General features: G+C 40.6%; 1 protein-coding gene across 1 annotated transcript in view; it reads right to left on the bottom strand.

Moving 5' to 3' along the window:
* Nucleotides 1-19807, bottom strand: part of LOC146146890 (uncharacterized) — a 32282-nt gene extending 12475 nt beyond the window's left edge. The window contains exons 1-8 of the mRNA XM_083386495.1: nucleotides 19483-19807; nucleotides 14077-14209; nucleotides 13037-13154; nucleotides 11518-11698; nucleotides 6610-6865; nucleotides 3806-3907; nucleotides 2524-2721; nucleotides 1242-1501 (exon numbers count right to left, since the gene is read on the bottom strand). Coding sequence (XP_083242621.1) covers nucleotides 1242-1501; nucleotides 2524-2721; nucleotides 3806-3907; nucleotides 6610-6865; nucleotides 11518-11698; nucleotides 13037-13154; nucleotides 14077-14209; nucleotides 19483-19582 — 1348 coding nt within the window. The 5' untranslated portion in view covers nucleotides 19583-19807. The remainder of the gene's footprint in view (nucleotides 1-1241; nucleotides 1502-2523; nucleotides 2722-3805; nucleotides 3908-6609; nucleotides 6866-11517; nucleotides 11699-13036; nucleotides 13155-14076; nucleotides 14210-19482) is intronic.
* Between the last annotated feature and the right edge of the window lie 1611 nt (nucleotides 19808-21418).

The following is a 21418-nucleotide window of genomic DNA, read 5'->3' as shown; positions in this document are numbered from 1 at the left end:
TGCGCGACAAACGGCGCGAACTCGACCGAGGGCAAATCTAGTCGCTGCTGTCTCTTAAACTTCTGCCTGGCTGTTAACCATAATCTGGTCGCCAACCAGATTCAAGCGCAGTCCCTGACACAGATTAACTTTGGCACACAACCGCTCTAACAAGGCTAGCTGCTCTGTGTTTAAAAGGGCAAGGTTTGACTCACACTCGTTAACAACTTAACCAAGGCCAAGGCGCGAATACAATGCCACTCAATGTTTTGTGATGTTTTCCGTTTCCTTGGCCATTTTATCCAGCCGCCACAAAACCGTCGGCTGGGGATTATTGCGAATGCAACATTGGGTTGGTCACCTAGGGACATTTTACATGTGACGAACAGAAGCCTGGTGCACTTCTGGTAATTTAGCGTTAGTTTATCCTGGCGCAATCATAAGGGAACCTTTACGAGTTTACGAGCGTTTACCAGGGGAACTGAAACCCTGTAAATCATAACACAGTTCCGCGCAGATCACGTGCAGTGGTTCCTTTTGTTTGTTCGTTCCACGCCTTTATTGCACTCCTACTTTAAATAAGTTAACGAGATTAGCGGGGAATGCCAGTTCAGTTAGAGTTGTAACTGCCTTTCCAGGAAAAGCAATCGTTCTTACGTCACTCCCAAATGTATTAATCCCAGTGCTGTAAAGACTTAAGTGAATGAAGTGACATAACTGCACTTGCACTGAAGTCACTGCTTCCAAATGGCTATAGCCTTGACTTAAATCGTTTTGGTAAAATGATTGGACTCTTTTTAAGTCGTTTGGACAAAGGAGTTTACCTCACATAAGTCATTGAGTCAAATGACTTGGCTGGGATTTAGGTCATTTCAATATGCCGTGTTTACGATAATTAATACGCGAGCGGGCTAGGCGATGATTTATTTTCATCAGAACTAAGTGTGGCAGAGTTGGAACTCCTAAATCTCATATTCTTGTAGTATGAATGTGGTGCTTCGTTAGCGTTTGTGGGTAATCATGATCAAACGTAAATACAGTTTTGTCTCGATACAGGGTAAAAATCTTACTTGAAACGCATAAAGGTTTGTCCTTGTGGCGACATAAAGCCAAGAAACAAAAGCAACGATTTGCAGACACAGAGATATTAATTATGGCTTTAGGAAAGTAAAACAGAAAACAAGCTATTGCATCGCAAATTAAAAGCCAAACGATGAAGTAAATTAATTTGCGAAAAAAACCAAAAAAAACTTTTTTCTCACCTCTATTTTTCCTGCTCTTGCTCTTGCAGCACATCACGCCGGTGGTGATTCCCCTTTTGTACTTGCAAGACCCGCGCGTCTTGGCCGAGATCCGCGGCGCCGGGGGGCCAACGTCGAATTCGTCGGTGCCGTTCCGAGGGGTGTTGGGGGCCCAGACCCCGATGCGACCCTTGTTTAGACACGAAGATTGACCCCTGTCCACGTTTCCACAACCGGACCCCATTCCCGCCATGCGATTGCCCTTGCGGCGACGCGAACACCTGGAAATAGACAAAAAATGGCGTTCGAGTGTGAAAATTTCTACGAGTATTTTACCGTGGTTTACACTTGGTAGTTTAAATGCATGAAGTCCAATGATTATCCACCTGGGCCATTAATATCACCAGATTATGCTCGTAGGAGTGTAATATATTTATACAACATCAAAACAACTGATTTTCAATTCTTTAAGTTTTTTACCTAGTTAAAAAATCTCGATAGGAAACCGTATGGAGCGGCTAATTTAGCCGAAGTTAACTATTATGTTTTACTGCCACATTTTCTTCGAGTAACCGACCAACAGGAAACAATTCAAACGTGGCAATTTCCATCTGGCAGATATGTCGGTCAAAAAAAAAACTCGATCCCTGTTAAGGGTGTTCAATACCTTAACGTTAAAGCAAATTACAACTGTATACCGTGCTTGGCGTTGGCCTTCTATTTTTTCAATCAGCTGTTTATTCTGTCTCGGTGTTTACAAATATGGAATTTACATATTGCCCAAAATAAATGTGAATAAAATTCCAGTATCGAACATGGCAATTTGACTGTAACTCATATCGGACATAACTCCCATCAAGTTCTCTTAATCAAAAATGTCGCAAAATTTTCGAATCCCAGCAAAAGAGAATTAAAGACTTCAATAAAATAAAAGCATCCAGCCATTATATTTGATAAAATCGACATTTCGCTGTTACAAACGTTTCGGCAATACCTCATGCCATCATCGGTGTAACAATACAAGCATGAGGTATGATGATGGCATGAGGTATTGCCGAAACGTTTGTAACAACAAAATGTGGATTTTATCAAATACAATGGCTTGATATTTTGATTTAAGCCTTTGATTCTCTTTTGGTGGGATTCAAAAGTTTTGCGACATTTTTGATTCAGAGAAATTGATGGGAGTTTTGTCCGAACAATAAAATGTAGGTTTTATCAAATATAATGGCTTTAACATTTATATTGAAATTACTAAAATAAACGTGTATTGCGTCTTTAACAATCAAATACATTGGCCTACTTGGTACATGCGAAGTGGTCGGTGGTGGCAGCGTCATAGGCGTAGCATCCGGCCAGTGACGTCACTTCGGCCCACATGAGCCGGTGCAGGATCTTCATGTCCCTCAGGCCGCACACTCGCCACCCGGGGGCGCACAGGTGCTTGGTGGCGCGCTTAACAACGCCCTTCCATTTTCCCTCGCAAGCCGCAAGCTCGCCCCTGGGAAGAAGAACACGGAAGTGAGAAAATTTTTACGTGCGAAGCACAAGTTCTTGACATCTTGAATGATAGCGTATTTATTACCAAAGGTATGGTTTCACGCAGGCAGGGAGGTCAGCTTTAAATGACTCTGTTCGGAAATAAATTTTAGTGTTATGGTATTACTGTAACTAAGCCATGGTTCCCAGATGGGTATAGGCTACAGTAGTGTGATCAACAATTACGGCATAGCCTATTCATGATAATAAAGTGTGGGAAATATGCCTTTAGTAAAAGGTGCCTTAGAAAAGGATATTACCGAAATCAGTTGGCCTCAAGATTATCAAGATTGTAATGCAAATAAGGCAAGGCTAGAAAAGTTTCGCGGTACGGTTGAAACTCACGACCACGACTATATCGGAACTGTCGATCTACCAACTGAGTTATTTGGTATTATAAGGGTGTTTCTCAAGGTATAGTTTGTAGTGTACAAGTATTTCGTGCTTTTTTAAATGCCCCGTCTTTATATATATTCGAGTCAGATTTATACGGCCGATTTGTTAAACCTTGAAATTCACCTATCGCGATTTTCGTCCAAACCCAAAGGCAAAATGCATTTCAATAAAGTCTTTGGAAATACGGGGTTACAAGCATTTCAAGCATTGTTGGATTCAAATAATAGTTGTACCTTATAGTGTATTTTACAAAAGTAAGGCTCTGGAAAACCCAAGTAACAACTAGGGGGTTTTGTCCTTGTTTCGTATATATATAATATATTTAAAGTTTGTTTTGCCTATTGTGTGTCCATTTAAAAGCTTAGTGTGGACTAAGTAGACAAAAAAGCGAATCATGCCTAATGTACCGTATAGGTTAGTAGGCTATAATACAGTCAACATTTTAACATAACTTATGGGACAAGATAAAAAAAAACGTTCGCAGATTCGCCCATAAAACATTAGTCATGGCAGGGCTTTTAAATGTCGGTCGAAAACTAAGCCAAATCGGGCTCCGCCCTCCTGGGTCGTTTAGCAAAACAAAACACTCGTATGCCGGCCACGTGTGTGTGTGTGTGTGGGTGTCGTCACAATGGCGCGCGCGCGCTCACCCGTGTAGTAGATGTTGACCCTCTTTGTTTCTGCAGGCCATCAGGTCTGGAACCGGCTCCAGGACGGTGACTTCGGAGGTGTAGGAAATAGCGTAGCCGTGTCTGGGCAAAACAAAGGGTTAGCTATGGGCGGTTGGATTCAGTTCGCCATTTCAATGCTCCAGCAAAAATACTTTACAGAACACTATTAGGTCGACTTTAGATGTTGACCCAGAATACGTACTTAATGAATAAGTGACGCTTTAAATACATTTGATACAAGGTTTATTTTGTTAAGTAACACAGTTGTCAATTTGCGCCTACAAGGGCATTTATAACTTCACATACAACCCGTCTTTTCGTGTTAAGGACTTTACATAACAGTATTATGTCGACTTCTTGCGTTTACGAAGTATATCACTCTTCTAGCTTTGTTTGTTTTTTCATTGAAGTGCATACCCAGCATACCTAACAGTTAATTTGCCGTTTGTTAGGCATTGCAAAAATATATAACTTGTTTTGTCTGCTGTATGATAAACACCTTGCTTGTTTGCTTGTATGCGATTTGCCAAACGGTTTGCGCGCGGGACCAGGCCTATATGAATGTCGTTAAATGGTAACTGAAGGTGACATCAATTCTAGGTTATTATTTTAATCTTTTTCGTGTGCTATATTGAAAAATATTTGTCTATGTAACATTATTTGCGTAGTTGCAAGCATTTACCAGGAGGGTATTTTATCGACAATGTATGCCTCATAATGTGGTGCTGTTTTCTGAAAATCAACCAAAGCAATAGTTGTTTTGTTAAACATTGTCAACCAGTGAAAATTCTCACACTCAAAGTGTGCAAATAACGTGCTAAATGCTGTTAACTATTTGTGCACCGCATCGAACATAGAAGCCCACATTTAAATGCTAGGCGAAGGCAGGAGAATGTTGATTTTCGAATCTTAAATGTGGTTAAGGCCTGGTCTCGTAAACAACTTAGTTCGAAATTCCCAATGCCCTTAAAAAAAAAACAGTACTCTTACAACAAGGCACCTGTGGACCACTCTTTTGTTGTTCCCCAGGCTGAGTAGTCTGTTACGTAATAAGCGAACAATAACACAAAGGATCGCAACACGTCATTCTGTGGCAAAAATCTGGCCTCCAGCCCAACACAATCGACGTCATTCCAAACGCATCGCAAAATGTATTTAGCAAATAGCGAGTTCAATGGAATGCTGATCATTTTCCCTTCAAGTCGTTTAAAGGCAATAAACGCGAGCAGGTCTCTAGTTTTCGACACACCTTTCGAGCGCGAAATCGCCGCCGTCCGATTGGCCGAGGCGCGCGCACGCCACACTTGGGCGGGCATTGTTGCGCGGCGAAGCGCGACGGGGCAACTGTGGGTCAAACTGCCTCTTGCCAGTTGCGAGCTATTTTGTCTTGCGAGATCGTTTGTGTTTGTCGTAGGCGCACAGACTGCGCTATTTCCCCGACTGACAAGTGTCGGTGTCGGATGGAACTGCAAACCTATACCCTTGCGTACTTAAGACAGGCGCGGCATTGATTCGGCGGCTTGTGTAAGCTTAGCGTTCGCAATAGACTCTTGGTAATTGGATTGTCCGGCAAAAAAGGGTAAGAAAAACAGAGCACCTGGTCCCCGCATTGGTTCCCGCAAAGCACCTGGATATGTTGGGTGTCTTGTTGGGGGGAGGGTTATTGTGGCTGAGGGGGAAACACCTCGGAATGTAACGCCCGCTTTAAATGCTGGGAATATTGCATTTGCGGCAATTGACTTTGTATAGGAAATAAGTATTAATGACATTAAAGAGGAGAGATGTTGACCGTATACACACATTTATGAAAAAGTGACGTTTAAATACTTTTAGCACCATTTTCCGCCTTCAGGGGCATTTTTAGCTTCACAGAAAATTCCTTGTGTTCCTTAGCTCCGAGTTTTGTACCCAAACACGTAAAGGTTATGCCTGAACGTGCTTAATAAAACGCAATGGAGTTGCAGTTATAACGCGAGGAAAGACTTGGTCACGAGCGAAATCATCTTGTTCATACAATTTCTTTGATTAAAATAATTAAAAGTTTGCAGTAAATTAGTCCGTGAATAAAAATGTATACCTTTTTGGTTTATTTTTTCGCAAGTAAACCTTTCTGTGAGTTTTACCGAGTTCCTTAGTTTATCCCGGGAAAACAATTCTGCGGCTTATCGGCCATATTTTCGGCGTTAATAATTCGGATCGTCCGACAACGATTTATTTTTATGATATTTTCCGCGCTTATTTGATTTCGAGAGCGGCAATATTTAGATAAATAAGTTATTTTCGCACAACACATTTCATTCAACCCAGGGGTTCTTAAAACAATTTTACCGCCAAGCCATAATTTATCTTTTCACTACGCTAGGCAAGAAATTTTCAGAGATGACGTCATACGTTCACAATACCAATAGAATTCAGAAATCCGCTGATTTCGGTCCAAAAAATGTGAAAGTGAAATCAAGTCTAAATACATTCAATGCAAAACAGTTTTATTTTTAACTAAACTTTGTACCTAAAAAAATCGATGACTTCTTAAATGTACACTAACATTTCGATTAGGCCTTAATACACCCCCTAAAACTTGTTCACGGACCCCAAAGGGGTCCATGGACCCCAGTTTAAGAACCCCTGATCTAACCCAAACAAGATGAGCAACTTAATTTATGACGTCATCTCTAAAAAAACTCTGGCCCACCCAGGTCCATGCGAAGCAAATAATTTTTTAGGTGTCGGTGGTAAAAACGTTTAAGAACCCAGATCTAACCGAAACAAGATGACCAACTTACTCGTTCGTCGCCCGACAAAGGTAGAGTCCCTTGTGCTGGAGCTGAGCGGCCGACACGGTAAGCTGTGACGTCACGAGGCCGCCGGCGGTTGTGACGTCAATCTCGATGTCCTCGTCATCGGTGACGCGGTAGCCGTTCTTGAACCAGACCACGGTTGGCGTGGGGTCACCCGAAGCCTGGCACGTAAGGGTGACTTGGTCCCCCACCGGGACCCGAACCACGCTCACAGGGGATGAGATGAACTTAGGAGGAGTTCCTGAAAACAAGGCTTTGTGAGTAATGTGGTTTTTTTTTTATCGAATGCAGCGATAAAGGGAATGGTTACTTCATAAAGTACACCCGTAAACTATCTCTTAACTCGCTTTGCAACATTTAATGACTTGCGACACCCTACAGAAATTAGAAATAGTTCGTATTTTTGCTGAGTGGTTAACTTTAACGTTATACAATAAACGAGATTGAAACAGCACGTTATAATTGTGCAACAATGTTAAAAAAACAACTTTTTACTGTTAGGCACTTTTATTGTACACAAAAATTGTACCAAGAAGCTTACCAATAGAGCAAAAAAAGAATTTGAAATATCCCTCGGCACACTTAAGCGTTAAAAATAGCACCCTATAGAGTTTCCCGACACCCCGGTTGAAAACCACTGTGAACTGAACTTCTTACCGCTAAATCAAATTTCGGCCTAAAAACCTAGCAAAATTACCTTTGAACGTTTCATTTACGTCTATTTTTTTTTTTTTTTTTGTTTAAGAATATCGAATTTTGGTATAGGATCAGATTGTTATTTGGTATGGGATCGGATCGCGGCACTGTTTTGCCCAAAATATCGGGTATACGGAATCGGAATAAAATGTAAAAAAAAAAATAAAAAAATAAAAAGTATAGGACACCCCTAAACTCAACCCCTGCTGCCCTTACAACGACGCGTGTTGCAGCGCTGTCTTCGATTTTCGTGTTTTCCCAGAATCGCCGAATCGGTGGTCGGATATCGTGGCGCGCAAAGTCTGAAGTCCGCGCCCGGAGCTATTTTGTGGGAAAAGCAACCAAAGGAACTCTGCCTAACCTCCAGAACGCCTCTCGACCTACATAGAGGGCGCTGCTACTGTCTGCTGGTTAAACTGAACTAAAGCATGCCATTCAAGATGCCTTATGATACTGAATCGTGGCACATCTAATCGGAATCGGCAGTGATAGTTGTATATAGTCTTTTCCTATATTAAGGTGGTTTCGAAATTAATAAGGCCTTTGGGGCTTGATAAGCGTTACAACGCGGTGTTCCCTTACAATTACTATATGTAAAATATAGTTGTACTTTCTGTTTCAGAAATAAAAGTTAGTTCAAAATTGAAGTAACTCATCTTCCTGACGCTTTAACAAAGAACAGATTAATAACCTGTAAAATATTAGGTACACTGTATGCACGGATCTGTGATGTAGCTTGGTAGGGAATCTTAAAGCCCAAAATGTCAAGCAAATCGATATCATCTTAATAAAGACGTTCCTATAAGTGCAGTACTTGTATCATTATAAGTTAATGTGAGGGAAACACACGCTGCACACATTAATAACGGGTGATGATACAAGTACGTATCGAAACATTTTTGTCAAGATGGTGTCAATTTACTGGACCTTTTCTTGGCTATCGTTATCAAGCTGAACTATCTTACTTTTGCACTTTTTAAATTGGTTATTATTAATTTCTTTCAATAGTAATGATTTTTCCCACTGTAATGATGTCATTTGCTATCGAGTCAGACGCTCGTATTTTCCACCTAAAATATAAGTTTATCGGAACACAATCCAGAGTACCGGACCATCCTGCACGCAACGATGCTGAATCCCAGTCCGCTGCGGTTTTGAGGCGCGACAATAGCCTCTGTGACGTAACAGCGAGTGCGAAGGTCGGCATTGTTTGGATGCAAATTTTCGAGGTTATGTGTCCCGAGGGTGACTAAAACAATCGCGCAGTCGTTTTGTTAGTGCGTATACTCTAGGGTTCCTTAATGTTTAGTTTCTATAAAATATACTTTTTCTGAGTACGATAAAAACTGCCACAGTCGTTCAAAAGAAGTAGCCTGTTCGTTGAATGGTTTTGTTTTAACGAGCGACAAGAGAAGTACATCGAATCTTAAAAATAACTGCGGACATAAATGTATAGTGCGGTTAATTATTAAACTTAATAAAATAAAACGCATATGTTCATGCATCAACATTTTACAGTTCATATTTTTTTGCAGATTTAAAGATCTTAAAAATAACTGCGGACATAAATGTATAGTGCGGTTAATTATTAAACTTAATAAAATAAAACGCATATGTTCATGCATCAACATTTTACAGTTCATATTTTTTTGCAGATTTAAAGATCTTAAAAATAACTGCGGACATAAATGTATAGTGCGGTTAATTATAAAACTTGATAAAATTAAACGCATATGTTCATGCATCAACATTTTTACAGTTCATATTTTTTTGCAGATTTCAAACTGTGTTTGAACGGTTTTCACGTTGCAATTTATCGAGGAAAGTTGGGTCTGAAAGACCTGTATGTTAGTTACTGCTAGAACTTTTTTATTACTTCTAACTGCAAGGTCTGACTGCCGCTAACTTGCGGTAAAATTTTGTATTCAATTTCGTTGCCTTTGTTATTATTCATTGAGAAAGCATGCAACCATTCGATGTATAGTGGGGTGTTTCAAATTGGCATTTAGTTTAAGACGTCATAAAATATTCATGTCAGATTTTTTTTATTACGATTTTTTAGCTTAAAGAAGGCAATATGCCGTTTTGTGTCCTCTACCTATACAAAACAGAGTTCGTCTCTTCTGCATTCGCTTCAGCAGCGGCGAGCAAGCTCAGTTTAGTGCGAAAATCGTTACCCCAGTTTTCCAGGTTGAAGCATTTTCCGAGAAGTGCGTTTCTTAGGAGAATTGAACAAAGGCTTATGTAACTTAACCGTTGGTCGCGTCGTTTGCTGAGATCAAGAAAATGAACACACCCCATTCAGCAGTAGAAGGCAAAATATGATTGTGTTTTTTTTTTAAGTTAACCGCCATTTAACAGTAGTTAAAATAGGATAGTACGAAACGTACAGCCGAGTCAATGCGTTAGATTCTGTGGAGTATTTCCCATTCGAACTTTGGAAATTTGTTTATATAAACTAAAGGCTTGCAACAATATCCGAACAGTTATGAGTTATGAGCTTATGACACAGGTCCTTATAGAGCTAAAACGTATTTTAAAGTCATTGCAGCGCCTATAGACGACCAGTAATCGGTAGCCAATCTCCGATCGGTTTTAAGATGTTTGTCGCTATATGTTATCTTATAGCGCAGATGGACTTTGGACTATAGCGGAGCACAAAAGCTCGGCATGGATGGAATCTGTAATCTTTTTCCGTTATCCGGATTACTTAAAAGGTGGTAGCGGACTTGCAGTATCGACCTTTAGCCCTTTTGTCACACGCGGTCTATGGGTTAAGGCCAAGTCGTGTAAGAATGAAAAATGGCGGAGGCTGGCTTTAATTACATTGCGCATTAATTTTGTTTTAAATAGTAAGAGACGCAAAATTGGATTGGGGGAAATTGAACACATCTGGTTTTTCACCGTGAATACTAAACCCAGTATAAGAATGTATAGTACAGCAAACTTTCGGTAAAAGACAGTATAAAAAAATAGAACCGGGTATATCACCAACGAAGGGAATCTCTGTTTTATAGACATCGTTTGAGCGCTGATATTGGTTTTGCAAAACAAAAACAAAACACTTTAGGGCCAAAATAGATAAATATATAGGCAATTTAAATAAATATATAGTACTTGTGTGTTTGTTGTTGTTGTTTTTTTGACTCAATTTACACGCATGCTTGTAACAACAAAAAAGGGACCTCAAAGAGAAACGTTAAAAAATTAAAACACGACAACGACTTCTAGGCAAAAAAAAAATCAAAAAAATCTCTCAAATGTACAACTTGTGGAAACCAATAGAAAGGCTAAGAAATAATACAAAACACCAACACAAAACACCAAAACAAACACTAAATAACTACAATTATAAAAAAATTGTTATATTAAAAACACGATCTACCTTTTCGCAACTACAAAACAGGGACGTTAAAGAGAAACTTTTTTCAAACAAAAACAACAACAACCAACGGATAAAAAGTTTGCCTCCTAATATCTCTTTTAAACCTACAAAACAAAACACTCGAAAGCCGCGAACACACGACACTACGTATCAACCCAAAACTAATATTTTTTAATTCTTTTACTTAAAAATCAAGATTTGCCTGTTCGCAACAACAAAACAGGGACATTTCGGAAAAAAAACATAAAAAAAAAACTATAACTACAAGATAAAAAAGTTGCCCCCATATCTCTTCCAAATCACTCGAAAGACCAGTACCACCAAACAAGCACTCGTCACCACGCATAGACCAAAAACTTATATTTCGAAATTTGACAACAACAAAACAGGGATATATTAGATAATATAGAAAAACTAATATAGGAACAAATAGAAAAACGTTTTAAAACAAAAACCACAAGATAAAAAATGCCCTATATCTCTTCTAAACGTACTAAACAAATCACTCGAAAGACAACGAACCAAACACACGACTTCACGTATCAACCCAAAACTTTTTTTTTTTCAATTCTTTTTCGTCAAAATCGCGATTACCTTTTGGCAACAACAAAACAGAGATAATATAGAAAAACGTTTTATCACAAAAACAAAAACCACAAAATAAAAAAAATCCCCATATCTCTTACAAACGTACAAAACAAATCACTCGAAAGACCAAGACAACGAAACAAACACTCCACACCTGAAACCAAGCCCAAAACTTTTTTTTTCAATTCTTTCTTGGCGAAATCGCGATTTACCTTTTGGCTCACCTTGCACCTGCTCGCGGCAGCAGAGTACCCCGGACATCCATCCCTGGTAAGTGCAGGCCTCGTAGGGGGGTCCGCGGTGGTTCCCCGACACCCGGCTCACGTCAATCTTACCCACGCCGAAGCAGGAACGGCTGACGCTGCTCTGGTACCGGCAGTCGGCGCCGATACCGGCCAAGTGGTCCTGAAACCGACAAAGAAAAGTGTTTGCTGTTTTATTGTACACCAACCTGTCCTTAAATGTGATATGTGACGATTTTGGGCGTTTTTTGGACGTTTTTTAGAAGGGGGGTGTAACAATTATTGAAATACAGGTATTTATGAAAACTTGTGTATTCATAAAAAACTACCCTGTCAACAAAATAATTTTGTGAAACAAAATCTTATAAACACCTACAGGTAAACTTAAAAAGAACAGAGCCCTACAATTTAAAGTGGACTACAATATACATTAATTATAAAAGATACCTTAAAAGGGTGTACCCATAAACAATTAAACTCAGGACATCTTTTTGCCATGCTTTGACATCAGTTTTCACCATGCTTGGACACTTTTTGTTTTTAACCTGATCACAAAACTACCTGATTCAAAAGTGTTTTAATTAAGGTTTAGTAACCCGATGTCAAACAACACTACCAAGTAAACGAACGCCCCATGCACTACCCAGGCGGAGCATTACTGCGGTAACTGGTTCATAATTGGGACTCGCTTCGGTCCACGGGCCTGCTTAGAGTGTTGCGGCCTTATCGATTCAACATCGCCGCCTTTCGCGACTACTTTCGTGAGCTACCTAAGCGCCGATCGTGTTTTCTGCACCTGCTTTTCCGACCTTTGAGACCACGAGTCGAACTAAATTGGATTTTTCCAAGAACCCGGACAACCCTAAACGAGATCAACCGCGGGACTTTTTTGGAGGTAATTCTGTTTGCGAGCGTTTATTCAAACAACGACCGCTTTTTGCTATTGGTAAGAGAGGTAAAGCTCCGGAGCTGGGCTCTACCGGGCTCCTATTTATTTTAAAGCTTGTTCTAATAAGATGAATGCGATTCTTTTAATGGAAACAAAATGCATCGTTTTTTTAGAAATTGTGTATATTATGATTTAACATTAAAGGTAGAAATAAAGTAATGGTCAGAAAATATTGCGGGTAAGAAAATATTTGCAACTTCTATTTTCTGAAAAACAGTATACGAATTAGGTCCAAAGGTAAATCCGTCCAAGCGGTTGTTCTCAAAATAGGTTACAAATAGGTTACATAGACCTTTGTGCCAGTAGGGAATAAAAGGACCTGGTGGTGATAATTTTCCCGGTTCGTCTAATATTGGATCGCAATTATGTTTAGGGTTACCGACAAATTCAGAGCCCTAAACCGATCGCATTCCAAGTTTAACGAACAAGCAAGCTAAAGATTACCAAGCATTGCCTAAGAAAACCAACGATTTTTTATGTATCGGGGACCGGAAAAGTTTCCAGGCAATAAACAATCGCAAGCAGAACTTAACTCGAAACCAGGGTGCTTACCTGTTCCGAGTTGCACTCACTGCACTGGCCATCGTTGTGCGCCGCGTTGATTGCATAGCAGCCGTCGATGTGCGTTGCCTCGTACCAAGTCACCGTTCCCAGCACTTGGCTGTTGTTCCTGCGAGGATAAAAAATACTTCATGCCGTCGTACTTTCCGACAGGTGATAAAAAAATTGTTAGTACCGAGGACCTTGCGTTGGCATAGTTGCCATTTTTTTTCTCACAGTAATCATCCATAGATTTACCAAAAAAATAATCTAAAAACATCTAGATTTTTATGGAGAAATCTAAAAAATAATCTACAAATGATTTTTGAAAATATTCAATACTTTTGGACAAAAAAATCAACATTAAAAGCTTAATGCCCTATAAAGTTGCATAAAGGGACTTGCTTGATGCTTTAGATTTAAGATTTTCTGCTTTATAAAACATTTTACTGAACATGACGAGTTACTGAAATTTCGATTTTATATCTCATCATTTTTTTTTCAATTTGCAAAAAAAAAACTTTTGAAATTACTGAAAGATTTATCGTCAATAGCGAATCTGTCACTAATTTAGATTATACAATATTTTTTTATAATAATCTAAAAAAACATCTAACATCTAGATTGTATAAACCTACATGTAGATTTATCAAAACATCTAAATCTAGATTAAAATAATCTAGAATGGCAACTATGTGCGTTGGTTGTTCGAAAAGCGCACATTCGTCCCCGAAGAAGGTTCGAATTTCGACTGGACAAGTGAGAGGTAGTTTTGAACATTGTGTTAGCGCTACACAGGTTGGACAAAATTTGTGTAATTTGTGTAGCATTTCGGCCTAAAGGTGTTTTGCCCAGTGGGCAGTATTTATTAGCTGAGATAGCATACAATTAGTGGCTAACTGGCTATACGTTAAATGACGAAACATTAAGAAATAGTATTGACAATTTTAACGGCGGCCCACTTTAACTTTAAGCTCAGAAATACACCATTATTCGACCTGGCGGGTTCCGTAATCGTCAGAAATCATACTTTACACACCGGACCCACTTACCAAGTGCAGACGTGCCATCCCGGGCTGCATAGAGGGCTGGAATTTTCCACGTGGCCCGTCCAGGCGCCCTTGCACGCCGAAACGCCCTTGTGACGAAACAGACCGTCCTTGCGACCGTGAGAACAACCGAACGCTGAAATGTAAAGGTTGAATTTTTCGTTTTTTAGTGGAAAATTGGCTATAGGCCGAAAACGTCAAGCGCTATCTGGTTGACTTTGCTTTTGAACGATATTGTACCGTAACGAAAGCAAGTAACGGGCGCGCTACGGCCCATGGTCGAATAATTGTATTTTAATGATCGGAACGCCTCATATACAGGGTGGGCCAAAAGTGGGCTTACAGTTATTCCACAGCTTTGGCTTGGAAGAATAAGTAGCATTGAATGGCCTCCACGCTCACCTGACCTGACACCAATAGATTTCTTTTTGGGGGTGTTGTAAAGAACAAGGTGTATGAGAAGTTGCCCAAAACAATAAATTTACTTTTAGACCCAAACCCTACTTTTATAATTGTAAGCGTACTTTTGGCCACTCTGTATAACAATCCAAACCTTAAACCGCAAAACATTGATCCGTAATTTTGAAATCGCACCTGGAAACGTACACCCCAGTCAAATCGATACGACGCTGAATGCCGTATAAGAAAATCTCACACTAAGAGTGTGTTTAATCGCCGCGAAGCAGTTAAAATCGGCTGATAAAAACAGCGCGGTGTGAAAATCGCTAGCAAATGCGCTCCCAGGCGATGTGTCATGTCAACAAACCCGGTCGTTTTGACGACACCCGATCGTAAAAAGAAGGCCACGGTGGACTTTGATCCACGAACATCGAGAGCGCGTTCGACGGGAAATAGCGGAAAATCACCCGGACTTGGACTTTGGACCCTAGCGTGGTGGCCGAATCCTACCGATGACGTCACAGTTGCGCCTCGCGCCGAGGAATTCGCTAGGCGACGAACTCGGAAATTGAGGACTATAAGCGTTTTGGTTTGTCGCCGGTGAATTATTCATGGAAGATATCGAACAGAGGACGAATCAACAACCATTAAAAATCGATTGACGATACTCCGGTAGAATGATGTTACGTTGCATGAAACGCAACCTGATTTCTGATTGTTACTTTTAAGCGGTGAAGCGGCGACTCTTAAGTTGTTGTGTGTCACGTTGTATCGTAGTAATTTTGTTCTTGATTTTTACATTGCACGCATTTTTTTTTAGTCTTTTTGGATATGTAATGCCTTATACGAAAGATTTCCAAAATTTTAGAAAAAAACATTTTAATAGGATTTGTTAAAACGTTGAAAACCTTTTAAACATTTTGCGTTTTTAGCGGCCCAAGGTCGCTTTCAACGTATATTTTCTTCACAAAATGAATATTAAAAATGTTTTTAACAAAACGTCAAAGGTTAGCACTCCGCCAAACTGTAGTATATTTCTAGCGGATAAATTGCACAAAATGATGTATATATTTTCTGTACAGTATTAATATTTCTCACCGTGTCATAATATGGAAAAGTACAAGATATTAAAAGACCATTTAATGGGCGTCCGTATAACATCACACTCTCGTGGGACCGTTTAATATGAGTGTTCGTAAGATATTGCACAATCGTATATGCGTTTGACTGATAGTCCAACGTCAGCAAGTTATTCTTGTGTTTATCGACCGCAGACAAAACAGCAGAGCTGTCAACAAAACAACATCCGGCCGATATTGTTTTTAATTTCTTAACCACCGTTGTCGACGTGGCTGTCATCACGAGTTAGCACAAAGGTAAAGACAAAACGTCCACATCGCTGCTGTTAGCGTTATTGTGGCTTCCATGAGACAAAACCGCCACATCGCTGCTGCTAGCGTTATTGTGGCTTCCATGAGACAAAACGGCCACATCGCTGCTGTTAGCGTTATTGTGGCTTCCATGAGACATAACGTCCACATCGCTGCTGCTAGCCTTGTTGTGGCTTCTGGGGTACGCTACAATCGAATCTCGTTTTCTATCAAGCGATCCGTCATCTTCGCGTAAAATCCGAATCGGCATTGTCGTGATTCGGATGCAAAAACAAGAAGTTGGCACTCGTTGTGGCTTCTGAGGTGCGCTACAACCGAATCTCGTTTACAATCGAGCGATCGCTCATCCCGAATCGGCATTGTCGCGAATCGGATGCAAAAAAGTTAAGCGCGCCTAAATGAAACCGCAAAAACTCCGGATACCGCCTGTTATGCCGGAACAATAAGAGCTCCGGCGAGTGACAGATCAGGTCTTGTCGAGTGGCGAGGGTCGTTGCATTGTTGTGTACTTTCCCGTCGATTTACGGCGTCGTTAATTAGCCGGGTGGTTTGTTTTGGCCGGAATCGGCGCGAAAGCCGCCCGACGACCTTTGTTCAGGGCCCCTCTTGACGGATCGGCAACAAAACAGATCGATAAGTCTCCCTCCGTCGTCTGCCAAGTGCGTTTACATAGCGGGGAGGACAAAACGCGATATTTGTTTTTATGTTATTGTCAATTTTTTAGCCGCATTCATTTGTTCAGCTTTTTCGGTATGGAAACTACTCCCAAACGAAAAGGGGGCTAATGTTTTTTTTTGGTGGAGAAAATCGATGTTTATTTTACTGTATTGATTTTTGCATTATTCCACATGTGTACTCAGTTCATTTCAGTTATGTAAGAAACTGCTTATGTATCATGATAAAGCCCTTTGCCTTCACACGAAAGGCAATAAAAGTTCAACGCCGTAACACTTGACTTGCCTTATTTAGGATGTGTGATATTTTCTCAGGAGAAGATTTCAAACGCAAATCGGATGAAAATTATCGAGCAAACCACTCTATCGGCAATGCAAACAGCCGCTTATCCAACTGAATTTAAGCGAGACGGTATACACGACAAAAGCGGTTGACCGAGGGCAAACGAATTAGTGAGAGGGCCCTGCGAAAGTCGTTACAGGCGCCTGACGGGCTGCCACCTTAAACTACTAAGGTTCAGAGCTATCTTCCGAGGTTTAGAGCTATGTGTAACTGTAGCTCGGTGAATCATATGCCGCACCTTCTACCAATTCAGTACAATTGCCCAACAAAGCTGACACACGTTTTAAGTTGAATTTTAGTAAAGCCTTAAGGCTCGAGTAAAAGTTTCGCACTTCGTATCATCGGAATGGCAATTTGACTGGCATGGAAAAATGAACTGCGGCCCAGCGGAGAACCGTAGTCAGCGGACCATTACTGGCCAAAACCACACTGATTTTCGTTTAAGGTGAGAATTGATACGCGCGATTGCTTTTTCGGCCCAATGCTTTTGCGGGGGGCTTTCAAAGTGGGTCGGTTATAAATAGGATGGGCAAATATTGGAAGCTGATAGGTGTAACGGCGTGTTTGACATTAAGGTCTAACATAGTACTGCGGTTTGGCAGGGGCGTGTTACAACGAGCGCTGAAGTGTGTAAAGTGGGTCATGGGCCAAACAACGCCCAGCGCAAATACAAGGTCGTCAACTAAAAATCGACCTAAAAACACATTGCGTATTTATTTTTCTGGGGGGTCTGTCGGTCATTTTTAACCTGTTTCATTAGTCAGAAGGGGATGGTCACAAAATAATGGCATAAGAAATTGTTGGTCTTTGGTAGCACTGGTATAACGATAGAGCTTGTAGAGGAAATTTATGCAAAATAATTTCAGCTTTCTTTAAATTTGGAATGAATTCAAACTATAACTTGATATCACTTTTTATTTATTGGGCAAAGAAATCACGACGAAGTGCATCTTACACTTGGCAAACTATTTTGCAGCTTGTAGCGATAGGTTATGCAAGATTTCTTTACATTTCTTTAAAACGGAAATAATTTAAACTATAACCTGACAACCGTTTTAATGAATTGGACGACATAAATAGCATACTTGCAAAACTTCTCACATGTACTTGCAAAGCTCTTACAAAACGTCCGATCGTAACCACATAGTGTGACCTACAACATTCAGGCCACGATCTGCGACATTTAACGGTAATTACCGGTAGCTCGCTCCTCTGAAAAGCAAGACACGTATTTCGTAATGCGGTGGTGTGTGTGTGGGTGTGCGAAATGCGAATGGAAGATTACGCGTTGTCTTTGCGTGTGGCGATATCGCTTTACAAAGCTGGTTGGTCAAAGGAAGGTTTCGCAATACCATAACGGAACGCTTTATAACTTGGTAGACTGCCCTTTTCGGTTCCTTTCTGAACCGCATTAACATAGGTTTGCAACGCATTACATGGTCACACCACTTGACAGAGCTGTGGCTTCTATTTACCCTATAAAATATGGTTCCCCAATGGTTTGAGTTAAAATGTTGCACTAGGTTCCGCAAGCGCACCTTCCAAATAATACCCTTTCTATTATTTAATGTTAACTTTTCTCGTCGGTTCGTGAAGAATTTTATTTCATTTTTTCAATTATTATTTACTGGGCGTAAAAAGGTGCGGAGCCACGGGCTAACAGCCTTTCATTAATATTTTTTGTCGTATTTAAAGATGTTGAAAGTTGCGCAAATCAACCCTTTGTTTTTCCATCGTGCTGTATTTGTTACAAGCAAAAACAAATATGTTTATACGAGCTTTAAAAGCGCTTTGAATTAGCGCGTACTCCGTTTATTCTGAACGGAGTCAATTCGTCAACTTTACAGTGGAGGCCAAAGGAGATGCGATCGTAAACCGTTTGAAAAAATGAGTAAAGCCCATTGAGGTTTGAGCAACGCGTAAAATACCTTTCGATTCGGGCAGAAACAAATAAAGCAACTTAAGCCCTCCCACTTGTCACATAGTTAAAGGATAAAACTGAAGATTTTTGAGTTGTATTGTTTATATACGCGTCAGCAGCGGAACAGTGATCGACAAGCAGAAACCTGCTGCCAAAGGCTTTGGATTCCATGAAGATACGCCCTTTTAAAGTTGAAGGAAGTATTTTCAATGCGTCGACCCTTGCGACTTAAACTAAAATATCGAAACAGAACTTTTGCCTTCTTAGCTTAAAACTGCGCCTCTACTTTCGTTGTATTTCAATTAACCAGAGGCAGCACAAGCCTCTTATATCCAAATACGTGGGTAACAAGAGTATAAAAAAGCGCAGTACTTTTTAAAATAAAACCTTAGTTAAACAAACATTCCAATAGTTTCTTAACACCAGAAGCACCTTCTCTTAGTAGCAATAGCGTAGTACCCACTTAGAGACACCTCCTTAAGTAGCACAAATAAAAGCAACTCGGTAATTGCTTTAAGGCATTTTTATATCAGCAAATTTCACGTAGTTCGAAACACCAGTGGTATCTGTACTTAACCACAACGGCGAGGCCGTTTCTCAGAGGAAGCCCAAATTTAACAAATGTCCCTATTTCAAAACACCAGTAGCATCTGCACTTGTTAAAAGTAGCTCAACACTTACTTGGAGGCAATCTGAAGTGGTGCGGTCCGCACTCAGCGGGCACAAAAACGCTCGCCAGAATTGTGGCCAGGACAATGACGTGCACGACTCCTGTCGACATGATTCCCTTTCTGGCGTGGAAAATTCTCTTTCGTGTGCTTTCTTGTCGGTCGATGAACACGAAACGTATAGCAGTAACACGGTAAGGTTTTGCGACAATGCTTAATAATACAGCTGCTGTTGCTGTTGACTTTCGGTTTAAGTTTCCTTCACAGAGTTTACCTGCTCGAGAAAGAAAGTGGCTATTAACAAAATTCGGGTGGACGTAAGAGTTATGCAAATAATACAACTGGACCAGACCGTGCAATTCTTTTAACTGGAGAGGGAAAATAGGCTTACCACTACTGCATTGCTGTTTACTCTCTAACGCATGGATGCGCTAGAGAAACTGCCGCTTCTCTATATAGGACCACCTCTCTCATTTTCATTAAGATACAATGTCGAATCAAAGAGACCTGACGCGCTGTCTCTTTGCAGACACACTTGCTATCACATAGCGCCCCGTGCCGCACTTTTATTCTAAATGGAGAGAGACTTTGCGAAAAAACGGTCTGTGACAATTTCCGGTCAGCGTTAACTGCCCGGGTCTCTAAGCAAATTGCAGCGCAACAATAACCCCATAGCTAGAGGTTGACATCCATTTCCTAAAGGGCGAAACATGCCTTAAAATGTTACGTCTTCGATTCCTCGCTGAAAATCGAAACAAAGCTGAATTTTGACTGGACCAAGCGAATTCGAAGCTTGCACTATTTGATTTCTCACCCTTAACAACAGCACAACTAAAATTTATTTAACATTGGCGACGTTCAACAGGTGCTGTGAAGCGAACAAGCCAGCAGTTACTGCGCAATTACGCCTTGAAAATGACTCAACGTTGCCTCATCATCTGCCAATGACCCAAATTGCCTGCGACCGGTTCGGGCGCAACTGTGCTCTGCCTTCGGACCAACGCGACGCTTTCAAGCCTACGGTTTCACGCGAAGAAGGGAGATATTTTTACTCGCCTACTGACGGCCATAAAGAACAGAGAGGCCCTACTACAACACACACGCCGTTTCAGTATCACTGTATCGTTTACACCGCGGTGCTTCGCAACCATTTTTACGTGGCGCACAGTGTAGCCAATGTGTTAACCAATATTTTGTACTTCGGCGCCCACTTTAGTAATTTGTTGTAAGGCGTAGAATAATGCGCGGCGGCAAAACAACTAGCACAAATAACAGATGCAATTCACTTTCAATGCGGCATTGTAAGAGTAAGAGTGCTTCTTGTATTCAGGATTTGGCGAAAAGTTTACCCATTTCCAATCCAATTTGCAGTAAAGTAATTTGTATTTTCCAAGAGATCACCTACATTGACCTTTACAGGTCTTTGGCTAACTAATTAAAAACATTTCGGTAACGTAACACGCACGCTCCACCGGTTAACAAGCGCTAGTTTATTCCCTGTTTATACGTTTGACGTATAGCAGAATTTTTTTTGCTTGCCGAACTTAATCGTGTAATTTAAACACTACAAAATAGACAAATATCACGAAAATTTACATAGGTTTATATTAACCAATCGTGCTCGGTTGCTGCAAAAGGTTACGGGAGATTACGCAAATGCCCAATATAACTTTACGGCGGGTAAATGTCTCGGTTTACATCATCGTGGCGCCATTAACGCCTTAATAATTCGACATTCTGTTGCTGTGCGTAGTGCTTGTTGTCCGTAGTGCTAACAAGCCAAATGTTTCGAACATCGTTCTGAGCGCCTTTTATGATTATGATTAGCTTCACATTACAGTATTAAACATGTTTTTTAGATCGGCATCGGGATGCGTACAACTGCTTAAACTCGCGATTTTAATGCAGTGTGCTGGTCGCTACATTTTAGTAATTCGACCTTTTTTTTT

This window comes from Ascidiella aspersa, chromosome 4 (assembly GCF_963924565.1).
Source record: "Ascidiella aspersa chromosome 4, kaAscAspe10.2, whole genome shotgun sequence".
Lineage (NCBI taxonomy): Eukaryota > Metazoa > Chordata > Ascidiacea > Phlebobranchia > Ascidiidae > Ascidiella > Ascidiella aspersa.
The sequence above is the reverse complement of the archived record's forward strand: the minus strand, read 5'-3'. Positions and strand labels throughout refer to the sequence as shown.